The 23,569-nt window shown below is 39.9% G+C and overlaps 1 protein-coding gene across 1 annotated transcript in view; it reads left to right on the top strand.

Annotated features, from left to right (window-relative positions):
* Positions 1–4,439: 4,439 nt before the first annotated feature.
* OSBPL10 (oxysterol binding protein like 10) overlaps positions 4,440–23,569 on the top strand; it is a 111,714-nt gene continuing 92,584 nt past the window's right edge. The window contains exon 1 of the mRNA XM_036378629.1: positions 4,440–4,735. Coding sequence (XP_036234522.1) covers positions 4,440–4,735 — 296 coding nt within the window. The remainder of the gene's footprint in view (positions 4,736–23,569) is intronic.

The following is a 23,569-nucleotide window of genomic DNA, read 5'->3' as shown; positions in this document are numbered from 1 at the left end:
AGAATATTGCAATTGTTGTACTATGTTATTTAAAAGGTCTGCTTAGAGAGTCACTGTTTCTTTTGAACCTTCAAACTCAGGAACCTATGACGCTGAACCTAAGGACTGAAGGACATGCTGGTGCACACCGTTCCACCTGCTACACTCACTCCCTTCTAGTTGCTATGAACAATTGGGAAGCCTTAGTGACAGTAGGCTTGGTGCAGGTGTTACCATGGCATGAGATGAACTTCAAGGATAATGTCCCAGTCATTCTGGTGCTGACACCTATAGACAGCAGGGAAAGAAGTGCACATTGACATGCTTTTACCATAAATATTGCCTACAGTTTAGTGACAGATGGACTTATCTCCAAAGCTCATGTGAAATGAAGCAGTGTCTCAGAAGGACTTTGTAGGGCAAGAAAGAACAGCTGAGCAAGCCTTGGGGCATTTCCATGGAATATATTCAATACCTGAATGTAGGCTGGGCAGAAATTGTTTCTGTAGACCATATAGCTAAATTCCTCCATACAATTGTGATGGTGGGAAGTTGTGCGGAAATTTGGTGGTGGAAGGAGATAAAAATAAATTGCAAAGTAATTTGAGAAAACTGTGTACCAGGAGAGTGTTAAAATGATAGAGAAACCCAAACAAATGTGTCCAGGAAACATAAGTTAGCAAATAGATTATGAGCTGACCTCATTCTAGAAGTTAAAACTGTAGTTTAGCAAAGGACAGAGAAAGGTCTCTGTTTCCTGATAAGAGCGAAAAGCACTGAATTTGTTGTCTTAATGGATATTTTGCTTTCTAAAAGGTAGGATAAATAATGAGTTATTTTGATTCTTTTTGATTCTTAATAAAAGAAGCAAAATTTTGGTTTGGTCAGAGAGTGAAAGTAATGTTCTAAAGGAGGACTGTAACATAGCAGCTATGTTACCTTGGAAACAGTGTGAACCTTCATCATGCAGGTTGCATTAATAAATAGGTAATTAAGAATGCTTGTAACAAGGCATACATCATGTGGTATTGCATCAGAATAAGTCAGTGTGTATTACCCTGAACTCTAGCTCTACTAGGACAAACCATTAGCTAGTAAAATAAATACAGGTTCAGTCATTTTAAAGACCATTAAGAACTTAAAGCAAATGAGGTTAGGAGCTCACTCATATCAAGATTGCTATAAAAGGTTGTCCAGCTCTGCTAGGCTGGTATGTACAAATTAGGAAAGGGGATGAGAAGAATGACACATTCTTTTGCTTCAATACAATATAAAAAAGTTGCAAACTGTGTCAATGTTTGACTCAACCATACTTGTTGACCAAGAAGGAGGAATCCTTAGTACATGAAAAACTATACAATAGGTTAAGCCAAAGGTCTTTCTAGTCCAGCACTTAATTCCTTCCACAAGTAGGTGTTTAGAGAAAGACTAAGAACAGGGGAGGGATTAATTAATCAATAATGTAAAAACAGTCTTTGAAGAGTCAGAAGTTTAGAGCCTTTCTGAACTTCAAATACACCCAAAATACTTTGCTCAACCTTGTTAAAAGGTTCTTCAAGAACAATTGCTTTTTTAATCTTTCTAGGTATTTAGCATCCAAACCCATCTCCATAAGAATGAGTTTTATGATTGTAAATCATGTGAGAAAGTAGTTTCTTGTGCTTGTTTTAAACCAGTTGCCCCCATAGTTCTTGTTTCATGAGAAACAGTGAAGAATAACTTCTATTAACCTGAATATTATTTTATACATTTGTTGTTTATTTTTCAACTGAAAACCCTACTTAGTGACCTCTCCTCATATAAAAGCTTGGATTTACACTTTTCTCTTTCTACTCTGTCCTTTTTGAAAGAATATTATAAATGCAGGGTTGTATAGATACTGGCTGTACTGTGGATTTATATAGCAGCAAGCTGTTATTTCTGTTTTTCCTAATGAGCTTATCACAGCTGTTTGTTTGATTACCCTTGAACACTGACTGAGATGGAATTTTCAGAGGACTACTTAAAATGTCTCCAAGATCTCTTGCTTGAGAGGCTATAGCTAATTTATAGATCATCATGCCTGCATAGTAAAAGTTATTTTCTCACCAGGTGCTTTACTTTGGCTTTTGGCAAGATTAAATTTCAGGTGCCATTTTATCAGTGATTTAGTTACTACTGTGATATCCTTCTGCTATTTTTTTCACATTTGATTCTAGTTTTAACTATAAGCAAATGAAGAGATTCTGACTTAAGAAGATACTGAACAACATAGAACCCAACTCATAGCTGGGCTCTCAACCTACAAGAGAACTTCTTATGTTACCACATCCCAGCACTCCTTCTAGCAGCAGTGAACCATGTTTTATGACTTGGCAGAACTCTCTGGGGGCATAATATACTTACAGCCTGTTACCCCTTTTATTTCAGAGACTTCCTGATAAGTGCACCATTGCTACTTGAGTTTTATTGTACAGAAATGTATGGAGAGGCTTCTCTGTTCTTTTTTAAGGTCACTTTCTTTTCCTGAGGAATTTCTGAAGAATTATGTTCCGATGAATTTCTGAAGAATTATGTTCCAATGAATTCTGTGGAAGGCAGAAAATATTACATTCATTACCTTTAATGTAGAACACACACATGAAAGGTGTTGAAGTGGCTGATGTGGTGACACAGTTTATTAAAATATTGTTCCACAATTTTGGCCCCTCATTGTAACGTTATGAAGACAAGTGAAGGGGTCTCACCTTTATCTCCACCAAGCAGGATCTGAGCTTGCCAAAGGAGCATTCCTTGTTCATTTAAATGTTTCCTAAAAACTCTGGTCATCAAAAGTAGAGTTGAGCCTAAGAATGAGGATTTTCATGTTGTGGTAATAGAGTTTCTTTCCATAGCAAACAATGATTTGGGAATTTTACATGAACATCTCAAGTAACAGATGCAGAAAAATAATTACTCTAAAATATTTTATCTTTTAAAATAATTAAGTTCTTAATCTTTGTCTGTTCCACAAGAGTTGAGTGTTATATGTCCAACCCATGAAGTATTAAAATTCAAGTTTCCAGACTGCAGTGCCTTAGTATTTAACTGCAACATGAGAAGTCTAACCACCCAAAATTCAGGATCAGGTTGCCCAACATTTCAGCTACCCAACCACAACACATATGGTAGGATTTTCCAGAGAGAAAACTGGGAGAATCTAAGTTAGGATCCCTCCTCTCTGTGCCGATTTATATGGGGAATGTACATATCTGGCTGTGTGTGGATTTGGATAGTATTAGTATCTTCTGAGGTGCAGAACAGAAGGCACATGTGATACTCTACACTCAAAATATCTCTAGTACAAAGGATTGTTAAAACTTTCCACAGGGTTGAAGCACAAAAGCTAAGGCTCAGTTTATACTTTTCAAGGACTCTCGAGTCTCCTCTACATTTCAGGTCTACAATTATAAACTGACAAGAGGAATAGTTACATCTCTGGTACGCTGGGAAGATATACATTGTAACATAACTGAGGCACTTGTCTAAGACAGCAAGGATGGCCGCAGAAGTGATTCGTGGGTCTGGGCTGACTGTACAGGATCTGCTTAGCTTGTTATGGTGATCTTGAGGTTACATCCTCTCCTTTTAGGAGGTGTGGACTTGTAGTATTTTTTTGTAAAGTCTGGATGAATGACATGACTCATGTGGTATGTTCATACACACTACCTGCTGTGGGTTGAGCAAGAATATTGCGTTCCCGAGTGCTGGGCACAGCACTCGGCTCACGAATGCGGGCACGACTGTGCTGCCGGTGTACAGTACCACCGACAGTCACCTCCTCGGCGGTGTCGGGGCACGGCTTGTGCAAGCGTCAGGCACACGCTGTGTGGCTTGGGCAGCCCGCTGTCCGCCGCTGTCCCGGCACACATCCCGCCGCTGCTCGGGTGAGTGCCTGTCATGTGGCGGGCGCGTCACGGGGGGCGCGGTGCGGCCGCTGGGGCCGGAGGCGGTCTCGGTGTGCGCTCTGCCCCCGCCACACGCGTGGGTCTGCACGCCCGCCCCATACTCGGCCACCGCGTCCTTCGGGGTCGCTCCCCGTGTCGCACGGCGTGTGCGTGTGTGTGCCGGCCGCGGGCACCATGCAGTCCGTGTGCGTGCTGTGCCTCTCCCCGTTCGCCCTGTGCGCCCGCGTGTGCGTGTGCGGCCCCCGCCCCTGCGCGGCCCCCGCCGCAGCGGCGCCCTGCCCCCGGCTCGGGCGGGCGGGGCGCCCGGGGGGGCGGCGGGCGGGACCCCGCGGAGCCTCGGGGCACCGACCGCCGCCCAGCTCCCCGCAACGCCTGGCGAGGAGGAGGCGGCGCGGCGGTTCACTCGCCCGCCGCGGCCCAGCCCCTTCTCCCCCGGGCGCCGCCCCTCTCCGCGCCGCCTGTGAGTCAGGGCTTTGCCGGGCACGGGCGGCAGCCGGGGCCGGAGCGGACGGGCAGCCTCCGCCGCGGGGCTCCATGGAGAAAGCGGCGGGCGAAGGCGGCGGCAGCAACAGCAGCAGCCGCAGCAGCAGCCGCCCCACGTCGGCGGGCTCGTCCCCCTCGTCCTCCTCCGCCAGCCGCGGGCTCCCGGGCCGGGCGGCGGCCGCGGGCAGGCTGGATGGAGGCGGGGGCGGCGGCAGCAGCAGCCCCGGCTCGGCGGCGGCCAGCCCGGGGGGCGCGCAGGCGCCCGGCGGCGGCGGCAGGCGGCGGGAGCCGGTGTTGGAAGGGACGCTCAGCAAATACACCAACCTCCTGCAGGGCTGGCAGAGCAGGTAAAGCGCCGGGCCGGCCCCCGGCGGCGCTGCGGGGCCGCGTCCTCGCCCCCGGCAGCCCCCAAGATGGTGCCCGGGCAACCGGCGCTGCCGCCCGAGCCGACCCCAACCCTCACCGGCCGCCGCGTCCCGAGGCCGGGCTCCGTTCCCCTCTGCGCCCGCTCTCCTTCCTTTTGTTGGACTTGTTTATTTTCCCAGCCGAGTTTGGCATTAGGGCGGGCGGGGAGGTGGCCCGGCGCAGGGTCGGAGCGCTGTTCCCCGGCGCGGCCGCCGCAGGTGCGGGCGGGGGCAGGGGAGAGCTGAGGCTGCACATACTGCTGTCCCTGTATGACAGGGCTCCGCTTTTGAGCTCCTTTGTCTGTCACGTTAGTATCCATCTCCTGTGAAGTTAGCTTGGATAACTCAAGAATGAAAAACTGAGAGCCTCCCAAAATAAAGGGGGGAAAATGTGATGCTTGTGATTATTACTGTTGTTTTTGTCGCTATGAGGTGGGACAGCAGAAACAGTTTCCTTTGAGTTCAATAAAATAACTTCTGTTGCTATGTCCTAAGTTTGACAAGCCCTAATTTATGCTGATATGGTGACAGGCCCAGGTCCTGCAATTTGTTGGGTGTGGACAGGCTGACTTGCATCTGTGGAAGTCCCGAGGAGGGTCTGGTTTTGGTCCAGTTGTAGTGTAAAATTTTTACAGAGTCGGAGCCAGACTGTGGAGTTAATAGGGCTGTGTTGGGATCTGTTGAAAGCAAAAGAGATTTCCTGTGATGTTTCACTTTTTGTTGTTTAAATTTGTCGTCTTAATGGATGGACAAAGATGTGTGTCCAAAACGCAACTTCTCAATATAAAGCAACACTGTGGTGATTTTAAAGAGAAGATGCTATAGAGAGAACGAGTATTGGACTAGTTATAAAGCTCTGTACAGACCTTTAAGAAAACAAACAAAAAGACTAAAACCTGCTGTTGCTTATATTATGTGATCACAAGCAATAAGAATGTGGGAATGGCTGGGATCTTGATGTTCTGACAGTAAATTTAAAGCATTTATAAGTGACAGAGTTGCAGAAATGCCAGTGATGCTCTGGTGCTGAATCGTGTGTGGCTAAATCAGTGCTAGGACTACTGTAGCAGTACTTCCTGGAGAATTTCAGGAGCTGGTCTAATTCCATACACTGGAGGCCATGCGTAGGTGTACCAGCTATAAATTAAAAAGCTTGGTATGAACTGGAGACATGCATCTCCATTGACTGCTTCAGCAGAGACATAGAGAAGGCCTTTTTTGCTGTCATTTGTTACTGTAGTTCTGTTCTAGATGCACATTAGACTTTTATCTATTTGTTGGTTTATATGCTACTCCTGTAGTTTTGTTTAAGAAACAAATGCATTTTGATACCTAAAATGTAGGACTGAAATCCATGACTCAAAATTAAAAGCCCCCTTACCCCCTTTTTTTCCCCTGACACTTCCATCTCTTTTTATAGAGACAATAGCTTCTTTTATGTGTGTGATTTTAAGGGTTGTAATCTGAAATTGCAAAAGAGAGGTAATTGCTTATAAATCTTTGGGTCTAAAGCTGCCTGTTTTTTTGTATTTGGAAACATTAAATATTTGATGAGGCTAACAGCTGGAAATAGTGTGCATAATCTGTGCATGCCCAAGAAATTTTACCTGAAAGCATGATGGAAAAAAGACAAATGTCACTTAAACAGTTCTACCACAGCACTTGGAAATTAATGATAATTTACTTCTAGCAGTCTTTTTTATACTGCTTTATTGTGCTTTGTCAATTGCTGGTTTTATTTTCTGTAAGTCTGGCTTTTTGAGAAAGTGATTTATCATGAGACAGCTTTTAGGATAAGTAACTTTTTTAGTTTGCTCACTTAGTCTATTCTGTTGATACGTGTAGCTGTGGTTTGGGATTTGGAATCTGATACAAGTTCTAAACAGATCAGTTGAAACTTGAGGCTCACAGAAGTTGATCTCATTATATAATGTTCAATAAATGAATAGTGATCCATGGTTTTGAGCATGGTTGTCCGTTTGGCCTTCTGTTATTCCATTTGTTATGGAATGTGTTTACTGTGAATTGGAGCTCATTCTGTAACAGTCTGTAAGTGACTTTGTAGCTGGCACTTTCAGCATGTTTGTTAGCAGACAAATTAGTTTTGCATTTACTTCATTTGAAAAAAACACAAGATTGTTCAACTGCATGATCAATACAACCAGATGGCATGAATATAAATAAAATGGGAAAATAAAGTGAAAACTGACAGAGTTCACTTATTGTGGATTTGGAATGTTCTTCTTTAAAGCTCCTTATCCATTAGCCTGAATAATTTAAATGTAGTTAATGTTAGCTCTTGCTGTGTGGTATTGAAGTTGAAAGGCTTTCCTAGGTTATCCAAAACTTAGTGTGCAGAGTAGCCTTTACAAGTCTGAAGCAATTACTGTAATTTGAATTATAATAAAGTAGTGTCACTTCTGGATAAATGTTCCTTTAGCAGGCATATGCAAGATAGTCTGATTGTGGATGAGGGAGCTGAATATGATTACTGAAGCATAACACTTCATTTATAAGCATTAACTGAAGTAATTGAAGGCCTCAAAATCAGTCAATCTGGATAGCTGTATTACTTCTTATTTTGAGAATTTCCAAGTGTTTATTGTTTGTTACTAAAGAAATCCATTTGTTCTGCTCAAGCAGATCAGGAACAACCTGATCTGGAAATTAGTGAGGTGATTCCTCACCTTTATGACAAACAGAAGGAAACAGTGGGTTTTTTTTGTTTCTTTGTTTTGAGGCAGTTTGTTGTGTGAGAAGGGTGTCAAGGGGCCTGGGCGCCATGTCTCCACTTGAGTCTGTGACTTTCTGTGGATTTATTCAGGTATGGATACAGGGAGTGGAGCTTAATCTGAAACAGACTCTTTGACATAAGAACACTTGTGTCTGGTCTGAGACAGTAGGGCATCTGGCTGTCTTTACTATGAAATTACAAGTAATTGTGTTCTCAATTGAAGTACTGTTATAAATAATTTCTATTAGGATTTACTTGTTACATGTTTATGGGAGGGTAGAGCTTGTATTTTAAGCAGGAGTAATGTGGATTTGATGGACAAATATGTCTCTGTAGTGTCATCTCATGTCATGCAAGACCTATTTTTCATTAATTAATTTGAAATTATTGATATACTTATTGCCTGTGATGTTACTATCCTGTCTTTTGAGTAGACTGGCAAAATGTTGTAAAAAATCTTAAAACCCCCATTTGCCCAAGGTAATGGGAAATTCACACTGTCTGCATCCCCCTCTCTGCTTTTTCCCTGAAAATACTTAGTACTTGCACTTGTAGGGTTTTATCCTGCAAGCATATATAAAGTCCTGGGTCATCTGCATTTGAGCTGGGACTTAAATCTGGGTTCGTAACAACAATAAATGGAGCACTGGCTGATGGATGTTGTTGCTTTTCTGAGCTGAACTGCTTTGTGTAAGTTGCTCTGTAGCCCCGGTGTTTTTTAAAACATTATTTTGGCCTACTTCTGTTTCCTCTCTCAGTTGGGAAATGTATTGTGTTACCAGCCTGCATGAATCATGCCTGACTTCTTGTGCTTGGACACCACCAGACTTCTTTTGGGGTTTAGTTGCATTCCCTGTAGGTCAACAAAAAGTGTACTTTGGGGCAGTCTGGGGACTTTTTGCACTCAGGATCTTTATCAGGCTCTCCAATGCTGTGGTGTAATATCTTTTCTTGTGTAGTTGCACAGAGCAGTTGCAGTCTGACTCCTGCCACAAGAGAAAAGCCCTTTTTTATTACCAGTGTCCCAAGCAGGAGGTAGCCATCAGGTTTTAGTGCCACTTTAGGAGCTGATTTCACTGGGTCCCAGACCTTGTGCTACTCTGACTGCAACTCTTATGGGAGGGTTTTCTATGTATGCTGACAAAATGTGTCAACAGTGTATTGTGCTGTAGCACAAAAATCTGTTTGTAACATTTTTATTATTATTATTTTTAAAAATTTATATGTATATTCCGAAGAAATATATTGTGACCTCCTAGAAGAATTGACACAGGTACCTTCAAACACAGTAATAGCCTCTCTCTCCCTCTTTCTGAATCAGCTAACTAGTCTTTCACAGAGTTTTGTGATTGACACATCTGCTTGTGGAGTTTTGGGGTAGCACCCCTGGTATTCTTAATATTCTTCAGTGTAGTATATACTATATATAATACTAATATAGTATTCTTCAATGGTACCAGTCAAGTTGTTCGAGCAATGAATTGGGGCATTTTTCCAGTATAAAAAAACCAGTATATGGTTACTGAACAAACTATATGACTGTGGTAGACCTGTATAGCTGCTGAGGGGGAAATCTGTCCTAGAGAAATAAACTGGGGTTTTTTAGTATAAAAATAAGCCACACTCCTAATAAGCCATTTTAGCCATATTAAATAGCCTAACAGTAGACTGTACCTGAGAAGGAGAAAATAGCCACACAATTAATTTAATGTTTGTGAAGTTTGCTGAAATGGGAATTTTTTGTGTTCTTACTGGAATTAGATTAACACCAGCTCCTCCACTGCGTATTTTTTCATCTTAGTGTGATTCTGTGGCATGTCTATCCAGGGCTTTGTGTAGTGTTGTAACACCCTCCAGGATTTATTTGCAGAGTCTGTGAACAGGGAGACTCCCTTTTAAGGAGCTGGAGATACAATATATTCTGTTTCTTCTGTCGTTCTGCATCTCCTGCTTGAATTTTGGAGCCTTGCTAATAATTTGTTAGCAATTGTGTAAACCTTAAAATTGTCAAGGTGTTTTTATACTATAGTGCTAACATTTTATTAAAAATTTTACTTGCAAAATAGATTTTACTGGAGACTGTGTTGTCCCTTCATTTATAGGCTCTCTTTGTAGGAGGAGGCAATGTGAAAAGAAAGAAATCTACTTAAACCCAACTTATTTTAGTTCTCTGGAGCAAATGATGTTTCCTGTGCTAAACACTCAGTAGCTGCATATTTTACAATATTTAAATCAAGATGTATGTCATTAGTCTGAAATAAACTTTGCATTTAAAATGCCAAAAAGTCAGTTATTAGTAAGTTCTATTTTGGATTAAGGCACTAATCTGTTTTCTTAATCCTAAAATCTATGTAGCAAAAATAATCACATTGAAATGTAGGCTTTCTTTTTTCTTCCTCTCCTTCTTTCACTTTTTGCAGTTGAAACTTTTCCCCCTTAAGGATCATTAATGCTCGCTTAAAAAACAAATGAAATTAAAAAGAAATAAATAAATCTTTTAAAATGTACATCCCTAGTTTCTTTGTAGGAAGATTTAAGTTAACGTGTACCTTCTCTTTGTTTAGTTACTGGCTGATTAAACCTAACTAATTTAATGACAGGCTGGTTGATTAGTTTGAATAGCTTTTGCTGTTGCCTCTAAACCATCTCTGTTGGGAGAATGGAGAAGGCATTTCCAACAGCAAAATCAGAGAAAGAATTTTAACAAGGTAAGAGAGAGGCTGAGGAATCCATCATTCTCTGCCCTTCAGTAGTGCTTGCAGGGAACATTTGGAAGAAGACAACTTGGAACCTCAGGCTAAAATTGAAAAGGAGGGCCTCGTGGTTAAGGAATTGGTTTGCATTGTGGGGGTGTGGATTCTGGTTGGAGAGCTGCCATGGACATTTCTCTTGTCCCCAGGCAGGTAACCCAAGCTCTTTGTTCCTTAGCTGCTTGTATCACACGGTGCTGGGGCTGTTTATGCCTATGCAGAGGATAAATTCATATAATGGATAATAACCTAATGCAGAAGATGCCTGATGATAACGTAGGAAAAATCTGTTTGAAACAGATGAGACTCGGGCATTTTCACTCAGGCAGTATATTTGGGATTTGCGAGTGCTCTTCAGAGCTGAGCAGCAGTCTCCTACCAGAGGGAATGAAGTGACAGTCAAAATAGAGTGTGGTCTTCCTTTCACCCAGATGTCACACTTAGCTCTCAGGCAGTGCAGAGAAGTGGCAGTTGGCACTGGCACTGAAACAGGCACTTGCCCTTCTCTGGGTTTTGTTATTACTGGCTCATTTTGCTGCTAGCTTTTTTCAACGGTGATTTCTGTGCTTAGCAAGGCAATGATAAGTGTGGTTAGAGGGAGCACACATGCACTTGCTGGCTCATTTATAAAGCCCCACCAATTTTTGAATATGGATTTTGTTAATGTAGGAGAAGTGACAGTAGGTTAAACTAAGTAATGTGCCAGGAATAATTTTATGAGTATATAAGTATTCAAAAGTTTCCCCCAGTCATTTTATATTTGAAACGAATTGTTCAGTAAGAATCTATTTGGTCTTTAGATTCACCTTATACTCTTTGTTCTTTATACTATATTTAAAAGACTGAACTTTCTAAGTGAAAAAGTTGCTAAAAATTGCCATGACAATGGCTATTTAATGTACAACTGTATTTGTTAAATACGTATTATAATGAATGATGAAAAAAAAGTAATGAACTTGGTTCATTGAAAAATGCAGATTGTTTCCATATAATAAACTAATGCAACTGTTTTTACAAGTATCTTGACATTGTGCTTTAGATCTTGGAGGCTTTTGTGGATATCTTTCTGAGATGTTTGATTACTTTTTGGAACACAATCTAGAGAGACAAAGTTTGCTTAGTACCTAACTGTTGCATATAAAAACGTTGCTGTAAATGCTGTCTAAATGCTGCTGCACTTCACTTTCCAAGATAGCATTTAATTTGTAGGTAATTTAAAGCTGAAGGGTGGAGATTCTTTACTACTCAGTTGTATAGCACAAGCCATAGTATTTGCCATGGTTTCTGTTGCATCTAGACTTGTGTTTCTCTTTGGATATTGATCTGAGGATTTATCTTCTGGTGATAGAGGATTCTTCATTATAGCCATGGGAACAATTTGCCCAGAGTTAATTACTACTTACACACTAAGTACAACAAGCAGTTTTTTATCAGCCTTTAACTCTTCACTGAATCTCATGATGCTGGACTGAAGGTTCCTTGTATCACATTTGGGCTCTACATTCATTATTTTTGGGCAGACTAAGTGGTTATCTTTTGTCTGAGTTTGGAGTATGTAGACCAATGGAGTTTTCTTGCTGCTCTCCCAGTCACTCAGTTACAGTCCCAGTCACAAGTCAGCTCTCCCAGTAACTTCAGTAATTTATGATAGTCCTGATGGTTATTCAGTGTTTCAAAGTTTTTATTTACATGGGACACCAGAACTGTGTACGCATTCAGTTGTAGTTGCACTTGGGATCAAATACAAGAATAATGCATTCTGTTTGCTCCAACTCAATATTTATTCCCACCTTAAAAGTTCAAGGACCATTAGCTTTTTTGATCTTTGTTGGTTATTTTTTAAAAATTAGGTTGTTAGTTTTGCCTTTTAAGTTTTATTGTTAGTCTGATTACAGGCAACACTGAGACCTCATGTTCCCTGGTGCTGCTTGGGTTCTCCTGACAGATATCTCCATACCCACACTCTTGTTATTTTCTGTTTACCTAAGCTGCAGCATCCTGGTGCTTGTTATGCCATTTTCTCCTAGTATCCAGTATACTACTTGATCCAGGAACATATGGTATAGTACTACCCAAGTGAGTGCCAGAAGTGTCAGAATGAAGGGTGGCACTTCACTACCCCTTTTTTGTTTGTCTGAGAAGGTGCTGGGGAGGATTGCTGTGGGAGCTGTCAACCTGCTGACTGCTCTCTCCACAGTTAGCATGTTTTTGCATATCCCCAGTGATCTTTCTTGGGCTTTCTCAAGGTGCATGCAGGCCCTGTTTTTTGAGGGGGGAAAAAATAGCAGTTAATTATTTGTTAGGAAGACAATAATTTTAAAATATAGTTGAGGAAAGTTATTATTAGTTGGAGGAATTATTTGACCAAAATAATCAGTAGGTTTTCCTTACCCTGAATTTTTATGAGTAATTTCTTTTCCAGGTGAATCCTGTATCTTGTAATTATGACTTTTTTGTCACTAGATATATAATTTTATTTTGACAGTATTGGAAAGCTTGATGTTGGCTGATGATAGCCTATTTTCATATCATCAGCAATCTTTATGGAAATTTTTCCTCCCATGTAGGTCATTGCTAAGCACTCCAAAGCCAAGTACTGATTGCCAGAATACCCTATTAGAAATACATTCACTCAAATAACCTCATTTAGTTATATTTTGAGGCTAACTCCCATCTTTGGCTAACTGTTTTTCAGTGCATTTAATGTGTAATTTTCTGTGGTTTGGGTGCTTGCCCATTGTTTTTGATGAAGAGGAGCTGAATGCACCAAGTATTGATGAACCTTAACCTTTTTTTGTCATTCACTATATGCGTGGCGTAACCTAACAGTTTTGTTGGTGGAGTTTTTTTGTTAAAATTGCAGTGAAATGTGGAGTATGGAGTATGAGTCTTCAAAATAAAAGACAGGGATACACTGATGTGTAGTAGTAATTGCTAAATGCTTGATGCTTGTTTGGGACATTCACACAGGCTAAATGTGGTTGTTGTTGGGTATCTGCATTTGTAGGTGTCTGAAGAAGTCCTTCTAAGTTGAAATCCCTAAATTACTATTTTTATTGTGGTTTTGAGTAAGTTACTACTGCAAGTTCATGTATCAAGTACATATTTCTCAGTGACTGAGGAAATGGCTTTTTTCAACTGCACAGCCTTTCAGGGGTTATCTGTTCCTTGTATAACCCCCTGCTCTTTCAGGGGTTAAGAGCTGTGCCTTGTATAGTGTGCCTCTAGTCTGGTTTACAAGATTTTTTATAAAATAGGTTGATGTTTATTTGATTTGCTTGAGAATGGACTTGGAGCACAGTCAAGAATAGTGGTGAGGCAGGAAGTACATAAATGTAAGGTGGGACTGTGTGTTGATAAAGCTTCAGTGTTTATCTTACATACAGAATTGTGAACCACACTCCACTTACAGCTATGTTGTTTGCTACATCTTTCATTGAGGTAGAGCACACACACTGTGAGAAAATCTGCACGCTGCAGTCAGAGTAGTGTGTTTAACCTCAGCTGGAGAAAGGTGTGTGTGTTTTTCCAGCCTTGGAATATGGAGAAAATCTTCCTAGTAAAAGGAGACTTGTTTAAGCAAATGCAGGCAAGACCAGGCATTCTGCTATTGTGTGCTTGAATTTATTAAATGAAAAAAAAAGAGGAGGGAAGAAGAGAGGAAAAGGCCATTTTCTTGTCTGTTGCCATTATTTGGAGTTGTGTAAAGTTTCTGTCTAGTGCTTTTATCATGGTGATAGGAGGAAAATAATGAACTTAATCATGAAGAAGGTCCCAAGGTGTCGAAAAATTGACTTTATCCCAGCCCAAACCAGCACAGTGGAGGAGCAAAACAGGTTATTTACTGCTGCAAACATCAAGTATTTGGCATTTTTGGTTGGTTGGTTCATTTGGTTTTGGTGTTTTTATTTTGGTTGTTTTTTAGCTGAAAGGTTTGCCTTCCATGTCATAAAGTGTAGTGTGGATTTTGTCTCTACTTTCTTCGCTTCTCTGCTTTTCTCCTACTTTATCTTACCAGCTTAGTGAGCTTTGTTTTACATTGTTAGTGTACGAAATTCATCCTATTTTTATTATGCAAGTAGAAGGAAGCAATAGTTTGGCAATAGAACAAGGGAAGAAAGAAAAGAGTAGAATGGCTGGAGAGTTTTAGGAAAGGGGTTAAAGCACCTGGAGGATGACTGATGAAGGCAAAGCACACTGTAGTGACAGGACGAGAGGAATTAGTTTCACGCTGAGAGTAGGTTTAGATGAGATGTTGGGAAGAAATTCTTTACTGTGAGAGTGACAAGGCACTGGCACAGGTTGCCCAGAGAAGTTGTGGATGCCCCATCCCTGGAAGTGTTCAAGGCCAGGCTGGATGGGGCTTTGAACAACTTGCTCTACTGAAAAGTGTCCCCCACAATGGCAGGGGGGTTGGAACTGGATGATCTTCAAGGTCTCTTCCAACCCAAACCATTCTGTGATTCTGTGTAAGGGAAGAAACAGGGTGAGACAGAAGTAGATGCTCAACTGAGAACAGCACAAGGCTAGATGCTTACTTCTTAAAAAAAAAAACAAAAAACATCTGGAAGTTGTATAACATGAATTCAGAATGAAGTCTTGAAAACCCAAGTGAGAGAATTTGCTCTTATTTATACATTTTAATACTGCCATTAAGAATGGCACACAAGAAGTAGTGAGGAAAGTAGTGTTTTTTAAATTGCAGAATGTGTAGTGAGGATTTTTCTGGTTTTGCTTTCTTCCCTTTGCCCCTTCTGTAGCAGAGCTGATTTCAGGTAAGTAGAGGACTGATGTGAATAGCAGTCAGAGGAAGCTACTGACAGTATCCACCTGGATATATATTAACGTGCCAGACTTACCTTTGCCCTTTTAAACACAGTATTGATTATATGGGAATTCAGGCTTCTGTGATGATTATTTTCTTGCTAAAGGTTATAAGTATTGTTTTTGCATTTTTGATTGGAACACATTTTTGATGATCTGGATTTTTGTGGAACAGTATTTCTAGAAATATCTATATATATGTGTACAAAGCAGCAGCCTAATGTATAAAGGTCTTCAAAAATTGTTTGCTCACGAATTTAAATACTCTTTCTTCAGAAAGATCAAGGCTAATGCTCTGCATATCTTGCAATATGTTGATGAAACCGCCCTCTTACGGGTTCTGTGGACTCTATGTATAATGTTTGTAAGAGACAGTGTTGACTAGATACTTGTTAAAAATTGCTGCATATCAGCTGACAGGATAAAGACCAAACATGGAAACTTAAACTTCTCATTTCAGTCAATGAATTAATAGTCCTAGGAGTAAAGGCAAGGGAAACACTATTGGATTGTGAAGTATTGGCAGAGAAGGTTGAAAAGTTCCAACTATTCTGAGATGATGTAAGAAAGGTCTGATTTCTGCAAAGCTTTGTTTGAACAAGCTGGGTGCAGAAGAGCTGGAAGGAAACTAGCATGCTGACCTTGTTATCAAGATTCTTACTTTGTATATTGTATTTTCTCCCATATGATGTGTAAAGAAAATGCTGCATGAAATATGTTCATTCTTCCCAACTGAGAACTTTTTAGATTGTGGATAAAAAGAAAAATTTCAAATGCTAGGAAGAATGAACAGAAGGGAAGACATTAAATTGAGGACTTAAGAAATTCCCAAAGTAAGACCTTAACTTGCCTTTGCTTTTTTTTTTTCTTCTCTGTGTTTCTCTCCGTAAATATAAGAAGTATATGCAGAACACAAAAATGGCATTAATATAACATAGGTGAGTTTTCAGCCCCTTGTATATGGCAGTGAAATTAATATTTCTTGTTCAACAGGTTTTGCAAGTGAAATAATATTTTCAATGTAACTTACAGTTGGGAGAAATGCCAACATTCATGTGGTTCAAGTTTGAGAATCTAGATGATAAATTATCTGCATTTTGAAAGTGAAAATAACAGCTCCTATAACCAGCGCAGTAAAAAACAGAACAAATTTAAAACCAGATGTTTTATTCCATCAACTTGCACAAAAATTATTGTTGAAATAGATGTATTCCGAAGCAGTTTGCCTGCTAGAAATTATCTGGTATTTCATGTATTCACTTAGAATATATGATAATACTTTTTGTCTAGAACAGCTATAGAGAATATGCCCTCAATTAATTATATAAGAAGTACAGAGTGGAATGGAGGAATGAAGAATTGGCTTGAGGACTGGTGTCTCCTGGCATCAGGTATGTATCTTTTTCTCCTGGAAACGACCTCTAAAATTTTTCCCTTTTTCTGGTTTCCCTTTTGCTGGTGGTAATCAGATTTTATTACTATGAATATCTTGCACATAAATTACATGAGTAATGTAGGTATGTCCATAAGCCAAAAATAGCTAAATGAATGTGAGGCAGGTATCAGAAAGCCAGATTCCTGAATACAGGAGCTTTGTATAGGTATTATAACTCTGCTGACCTAGATTGATGAAGATAAGCACTCTTCTAATAAAAGGTGTTTCAAATTAATTCACGTTCTGTTTTGTTAGAAATGGTAAAAGAAAAAAATCTTGCACCCATGAGCTTACGTTTTTGTTGGTATTGCAGTGCATTACTCAATAAAATACTTACTAAAACTGGTTTGTAGCACAACTGTTCTATTGTTTAAACTTTTAACACCATATTTTGGGGTAATAGTGTTTTCTTAAGAAAATCAAAGTTTTTTTTTTAAGTTTTCATCTTTCATCTGAAAACACCACAGGTACCTCACAAAATTTGAAGCATCAGATGTGATGCATAACATTCCTGAGGTTAGAGTAAGAGATGCTGGATCTCTAACTGACCACATCTTTCCTCATTAAATGATTGCTAGGTTATAAATATATAGTGTTTTTCTTTTCCTGGTGTAATGGTGAGGTCTAAAAATGACTCTCATTGATTGATTGCAAGATGGTTTTCAAATCTAAACATTAATTTTTTAGTTTACAGGAAGGTTATTATTTCTTGAGGTTTTTTATTCCTTGATGTTTTTAGCTGCAGTCTAGAAAGTAACAGTGAAGAGTTTCTATCTCCTGGCAATGATTCTTGCTGAGGGTAGGGCATTGCAAAACAAGGATGAACTCTGAAGGTCTGGCAGAGAAGTCGGTGAACTGTGATACAACCTCAGTAGAACTCTGCTGACTCAAGGCAGCTAATTGAAAATTTATGCAATAATATCCATGGATAGGATGTGGTTATGCTTTGAACCTCATTGCATTGCATTATTGTAATACAGTACGGTCAGTATCTTTCTTTAACAGGATCTTGTTCTTAAAACGTTGACTTCAACAAAGTAGCTTCTGAATATTGAAAAGATGTCAACTTGAAATCGAATGGATCTAAAAACAAACTAGGAGTAGTCTTGAATATATTTGAAACTTTTTCTGTCATTTAAAAAACATAAATGAAGTGCTTACCAGTTCTTAACATAGCATGTACTAAGAAAAAAAAGAAGAATAATCTTACATAGATTTACAATCTTTATTAATACAATTACTTCCTTTTGTAGATCACTATGTAAAATTCAATTTTTAAAAAATTAACTGTGTAATCATGCTGTACTTCCTTGTCTACCCTTCTGTGGCTGGTACCTCTGTTCTCTTTTGTTTTTTCAAGCTATTTTGAACATCCTAAGTCATGTCTGTGATTCCATATTCTGTTTGTAGAAACTACATTTATATTTGATGCTGATGCAAGTCCTGTCCAGTTAAGTCTGTGTATACATTTAATACTTACCAGGCATCGTGCAGTATATCTGCAATTGTTCCACACCCAGTATGGAATGCAGTTTACTATGCCAAGTGAAGTCATCATCAGGGAGATAGTACAAGGGATCTGGAGGCTGCTGATAAAATGTGTAGTTCATATTTTCTGTTCCTTCTTTTCTCTCTGGGAGGCGACTTTAATCCAAACATGCTATTGAGGCTTATTTCAGAATATCTTTTCTCCTCCCAAGTCCCAAATTGCACTGGTTAGCAGAAAATTGATAATTTTCCCTAGAAGTGAAGGCTGGGGCACCTGATCTGGGAGTAGTTCTGTCTAGCTGGGTCTGTGCTCCTGGATGAGAAAAACACATCCAGAGACTGGAACACCAGAAACTTCTAATTTCTTGTTTTTCTTCTGTCATTAAATATCTTGCTAACAGGACTGCCAGTTTTCCCCCCAGTTGTTACATGTTGATAGTAAAATCCCTAGTGAAAATGTAATTATGCTGGGAAAAGCACTGGTACACTTATCCTTCTTTTCTAATTAAGATACTAATTTAGAGTTGATAGTTATAGGAAGCTGTGAGAACAGCCAGTATCTTAAAGCAGAGCTCACAAATGTGAGAATGGGTTGCAGTGAGCAGTTGATAAGTTGTGGGTTGTGACAGCCACGTTGTCCTTGCCAGGGGGTCAGGGGCTCAAACTGCTAATTTGGTTCTGCAGCTTTCCAGAGCTTTCCCAGCCTTTATGCCCATACCTCGTGCTGCTTAGGGGGTGTGGGCCGGTGATGCCCACATTCCCCACGCTCAGGAGCATTTTGCTCTGGTGGTTTGTGCTGGCTGCTCTGGTGCGCTCAGCACTGCATGGCCTGGGGTTCATCTGTGCCTCTGAGCTCACTGCTGAGAGCTTTCAGCTGTTCTGAGCTGATTCACAGCTGCTGAGTCCAAAGGATAGATGGCAGGCATGGCATGGCTTGCTTCATTCAGCACTTTAAATGTGTTGGCCAAAGGAAATCCTGTGACAGATCCTGTAATTTTGCTGTGCTCTGAACCAAAAGCTGGCAGTTTATTCAAATGTATCTCAGAGTTTCCTGTAGCACACTGTGCTCCTGTCTGTGAGTGAGAAGTATTGGAAGTGTCTCCCTGGGCTTTGACCTTTTTTAGAGGGGTCAGATGACTGTGAAAACTGGTGGGAGCAGCTTAGGTGGCTGCTCCTTGGGCATGGGGCTTCTAGTGGGAATCCCTGAGTTGAGAGATGAGCTGCAGAAAGTAGCTGGGCTGTCTAAGCAGACTGGAGCAGCTTACAACTGCTCATCACTTAGGTTCTTATCTTTTCTCTATGCTAGTTTTTAAATGGAGGAATTAAAGCCTTGAGGAGAAGAGCTGAGCAGCTGCCAGCTGCAGTCTTGCTCCTTGAGCTGAACAAACAGGTTGGCAGTGCAATATTGAGCTTTTCTGCAGGATCAGATAAATGATATGAGTCCGTCTGCCTTCCTTTCCATCTTCTGAGGCTCTCTCTCTTTCCCATTTATTTGATCTTGCTTTTTGATACTGTGACAGCAGGTATAGGGGGGAGTAGTGCTATAAGAGATGGACTGAGGAGAAGAAAACATTTGAAAGAAAGGAGATCAGATATGAAAATATTACAGGTGCTAAAAATTAGAGGTAGATGAGCTGTGACCTTAGATTCCAGAGAGGAGGCTAATGACATGATGTTTTTTGTAGGTTTTATTCCCCTTGAGCCTAAAAATTGATTTTTCAAAAGTGGCACTTGAACAGATTGAGCACAAGAGGCGGGAATAGGTGTCTCAACTGAGGGAACTGGAATGCTTAGTGGAACTGTCTCTAGTAATCGAGAAAGCAGCTGGTATAGGCAAAAATATAGTGCAGTTTCTCATAGATATTTTTTACTTGTGATGGTGTCAGGACACCAGGAACAGATGTCTGAGAGACTGAAAATACCTACTCTGAACTCTCATGTTGAGTTTTGTCTTTCATTGAATAATTCCCTCAATTGGATTTAATTATTAGAATGCTGAATTGTCTGCTTTTTAACAGAAAATGAATAGAATTATGAAATTAACTTGGTTCTGGAAATGTGAAAACGATTTCTGCTCTGGCTATTTATTTGTTTATTACCTCTGTTTGTTTTGTGCTTACATTCTGGTTTGTTGGTGGTGTCTTCTGTTAGGTACTTGGATTCTTGGATGGATCTCTTCTGTTTAAAGGAGTATTTTACACTTGTGAATTGGTTAATGCACTCCTCTTGTGCCTCCTTTCCGTACACGTGCCAACAGTGGGTTCAAATGTTCACTTGATTGTGTCATGGTTATACTGCTCAAGGAAAAAATCAAACTACCTTTTCTCTTTTCCTTCACAGGAAAAAGTTCAGCTTCTTGAAATCCCTGCTATAGAATTTTTTCCTGAAATTCTTCTTGTGTGTTGTTATCTGCTTTTTCATTCTTTCAGAGACCGCATTGGAGGCAAGCTGGCCACTGCAGTTCTAACAGCAAGCATGAGGTTTACTCTTAGAGGAGTTTAAGAATATGCATAAAATTGTTGCTGGTGTTTTAGTCTGCTGTTAAGTTTTTCCTCCAACTAATTTGTGGGTTTTTTGATGTTTGTTTGTGTTTTATTTTTTCGCGTGTGTGTTTTGTTTTTTTCCCTTTTTACACTGTTCTTTTGTCATGCTGTCTGCCTCTCAGTGCTCGAAATGAAATGAAAAGCAGAGAAAGGTACCTTGTCAAATGCTGCAGTGCAGGACCAGTGTGAGTACTGAGGAGTGTGGTGAAGGCAGGTAGTAGGGTACCCAAGAGCACTGCAGAGCAGGGGTGACCTTCAAATGTCAAATTTCTGCTAGGGAAGAGACTTAACAGCTTTTGATCCATAAAGTGAATGAATGCTGCTTTACAATGTTTTATTTTGAGAAATAGTAAGTTTTTGAAATGGCTGTTAAAAAAAATGCATCTCTCTGTAGTTCGAATTTTCAGTTGGGATGTTTCTTTTTAGACTTCTCCCTACTCTCTCTTTTTTTTTTTTTTTTTACCCTACCCTTTTTTTGCTTGAGCATTTCTGATTGTAATCTGGATATCTCAGATACAGTGAGCAAGAGGAATTATTTTTTTGGGGGAAGGAAGAAGTGGAAATAAATCATATGATGTCTATTTGTGGTGTCAGGTAAGAGAAACTATCAGCTAAGGAGCAACATCTATTAAGACTGTTTGCAAACAGTTGATAACATTTGATAAACTAAAAAAAGGCTACAGACAAGTGGAGAAGTAGAGAAGTACTTAACACACCATTGATTTTTTAATAGTAATTAGGGACAAGGAAAAAGCTAGATGGAAGACGTCTTTAAACTACATTTGCAGGAAAGACATTGGAATAAATTCTAGGTCATTACTGAAGAGAACTTAGTGTGGTTGAGTAATTTTACTTGCTTCTTTTTTTAAAGCTGTGGACTTCTGGTAACTGAAGGAAAACATACAGCTTATGTCTGCTAGTTGAGGAAATGGTTATGCTATAGTAATTTTCCTTCTTCCAAATCTCCCTGTAGCATTTCATTATTATAATTGTGGAGTTTCATGAAAACGTTTGAAATGTAACCTAAATGTTCAGGCACTAAAAGTAAGATTTGGGGTTTCAGCTGTTACTAGAACCATTAAACTTCAAGTCTAATAGATATCTCACAACTTGATGTTACTTCCTGTCATGTGGAAAAATGCCTGCTGTTTTTCTATATTTAAGCAAGGTTTTTACCTAAGGGGGAGAGCACAAGCCTGACCTGAGAGACTATAAACACCTGAAGCTGAACTAGAAGCAGACTCTAAGAGATGTTTCATTTGTCTCATTAAGTTAGTTCATTGTTCCATAGTTTTATCTTTTCCAGGCTGTTCATTCTGCTTTATGCCATTGATAAGCAGAGACATTGTCAGCATGTTTAAAATAATTTGATTTTGCTATAATATTGTCATTAGTGGCCTAATTTCTTCAATACCCATGTACTATTTTATTTCAAAAGGGAAGGATTTAAACTTTCCTTTTGAAGCTGTTGGTTCATAGCTGTTCATAGCTCAAAAGTTCATAGTTTCAGTTATGACAAAGGAGTTATTTTTGTGTGGGAGGGTGGATTAGATCAGAAATTCCCAAATTGTTTTTAATAGTAGTGTGATCGTAACCATAGGAATGACAGCAGAAATTGTTAAGCTTTAAAAAAGTTACTAGTGAGTTTGACCTTTGCAGAACAGACTGCTTTTGTATTAAGAATGGCATCAAATTTTATTTGAAAGTACCTGCCAGCTGATCAGCCACTATGACTCTTCTCAGTCATTCAGTAAGATGCAACAATAGATTTGACAGAAACATATGTAGTGTAATGTAGGAGGCTCCTGAAAAAAGGAGTTTTGTAATTTTAAAATGTGAGAACAGCAGAAATTATTTTGGCAGGACTGAGTGGTGTAAATTGTTCTTACTATCAGGTTTTTTGACTAAGATTCTTAGTGAAGTAGTTGTTATTGTGGGGCAGGCTCTGTTTTCACCCTGGGAAAAAGTAGTTGCACATAATTGAGTAAAAGCCTTCTTGCCAGGAGTTTTGGGTAGTTGAAAGTTGGTAATGGGGCAGCAAGTGAGTTTCTCTCTGCTGTCGAGTCAGGACTGCTATGTACAATCACAAATGCATGTGACCTTGTTTTGGATGAGTAGAATATGCACCTCATTCAAAAGAGAGAAGCAGTAATATGCTTAACTGAGGCAAAATTAATAAATTGACAGAGTTAAATGAATTTGATGGAATTAAAAAAGGTTTGGCAATAGTTTGACAAGGTTCAATAAGCTTGATGGCAAAGTTCATCTTATTAATTACTGAATGGAAGAAATATACACAGGAAAGTTGAAATAGAATGAAATTGGAATGATTCACATGTAGACCAGAGATGCAAAGAGAAATGAGGACCCTCATGTTATGTCACAGCATTCAGAGAGAACCTTGCTTTCTTAACTCCTTATGGAGAATATGTGGAGCTGGATCCAATCTTAGTCTCAGACTTGGACAAAAATTGATCTGTAATGGAATTATCTGTACAATATCTATAATAATATTAGGCAGCTAAGTGACTTGGCAATGTTTCATTAGAGTTAACTCAGCATGCTATCATTCTGTCTCCAAGAATCTGTCAAATGTAAGGGATCTCTCTGCTTTGTGTAAGGAAGGATCTCTTGGTCAAGTAAGGAATCTTAAACCTGGAGAGGCATCCCTGCTCAAGGGGAGAGTCACCTGGCACTTCAGTTGCAGTTCAGGGAGAGCTTCAGTTGGATCCATCCTGATAGGAATATTTATGCAGTGAAGTTGTTGGCTGCTTGGCAATAGTGTATACCAGATGGGTGTCTTCATTTTAGCTATTATCTTGTTATGTGCTTTGATTCCTTCCATTTTTGGGCTTTGAAACCACCTTTAGAAATATTTTTCCCAAGGCACCTTCACTCACTTATACCTGAGCCAGGAGCTTTCCAGCTCACAGGTTCACCACAGGGTATGAGACCTGTGGCTTCTTAGTCAGCCTGTACCAAATTACAGCCTGGGGCCAAGTA

The sequence above is a fragment of the Molothrus ater genome, chromosome 1 (genome assembly GCF_012460135.2).
Source record: "Molothrus ater isolate BHLD 08-10-18 breed brown headed cowbird chromosome 1, BPBGC_Mater_1.1, whole genome shotgun sequence".
Lineage (NCBI taxonomy): Eukaryota > Metazoa > Chordata > Aves > Passeriformes > Icteridae > Molothrus > Molothrus ater.
This window is presented reverse-complemented; position numbering and strand designations above follow the sequence as displayed.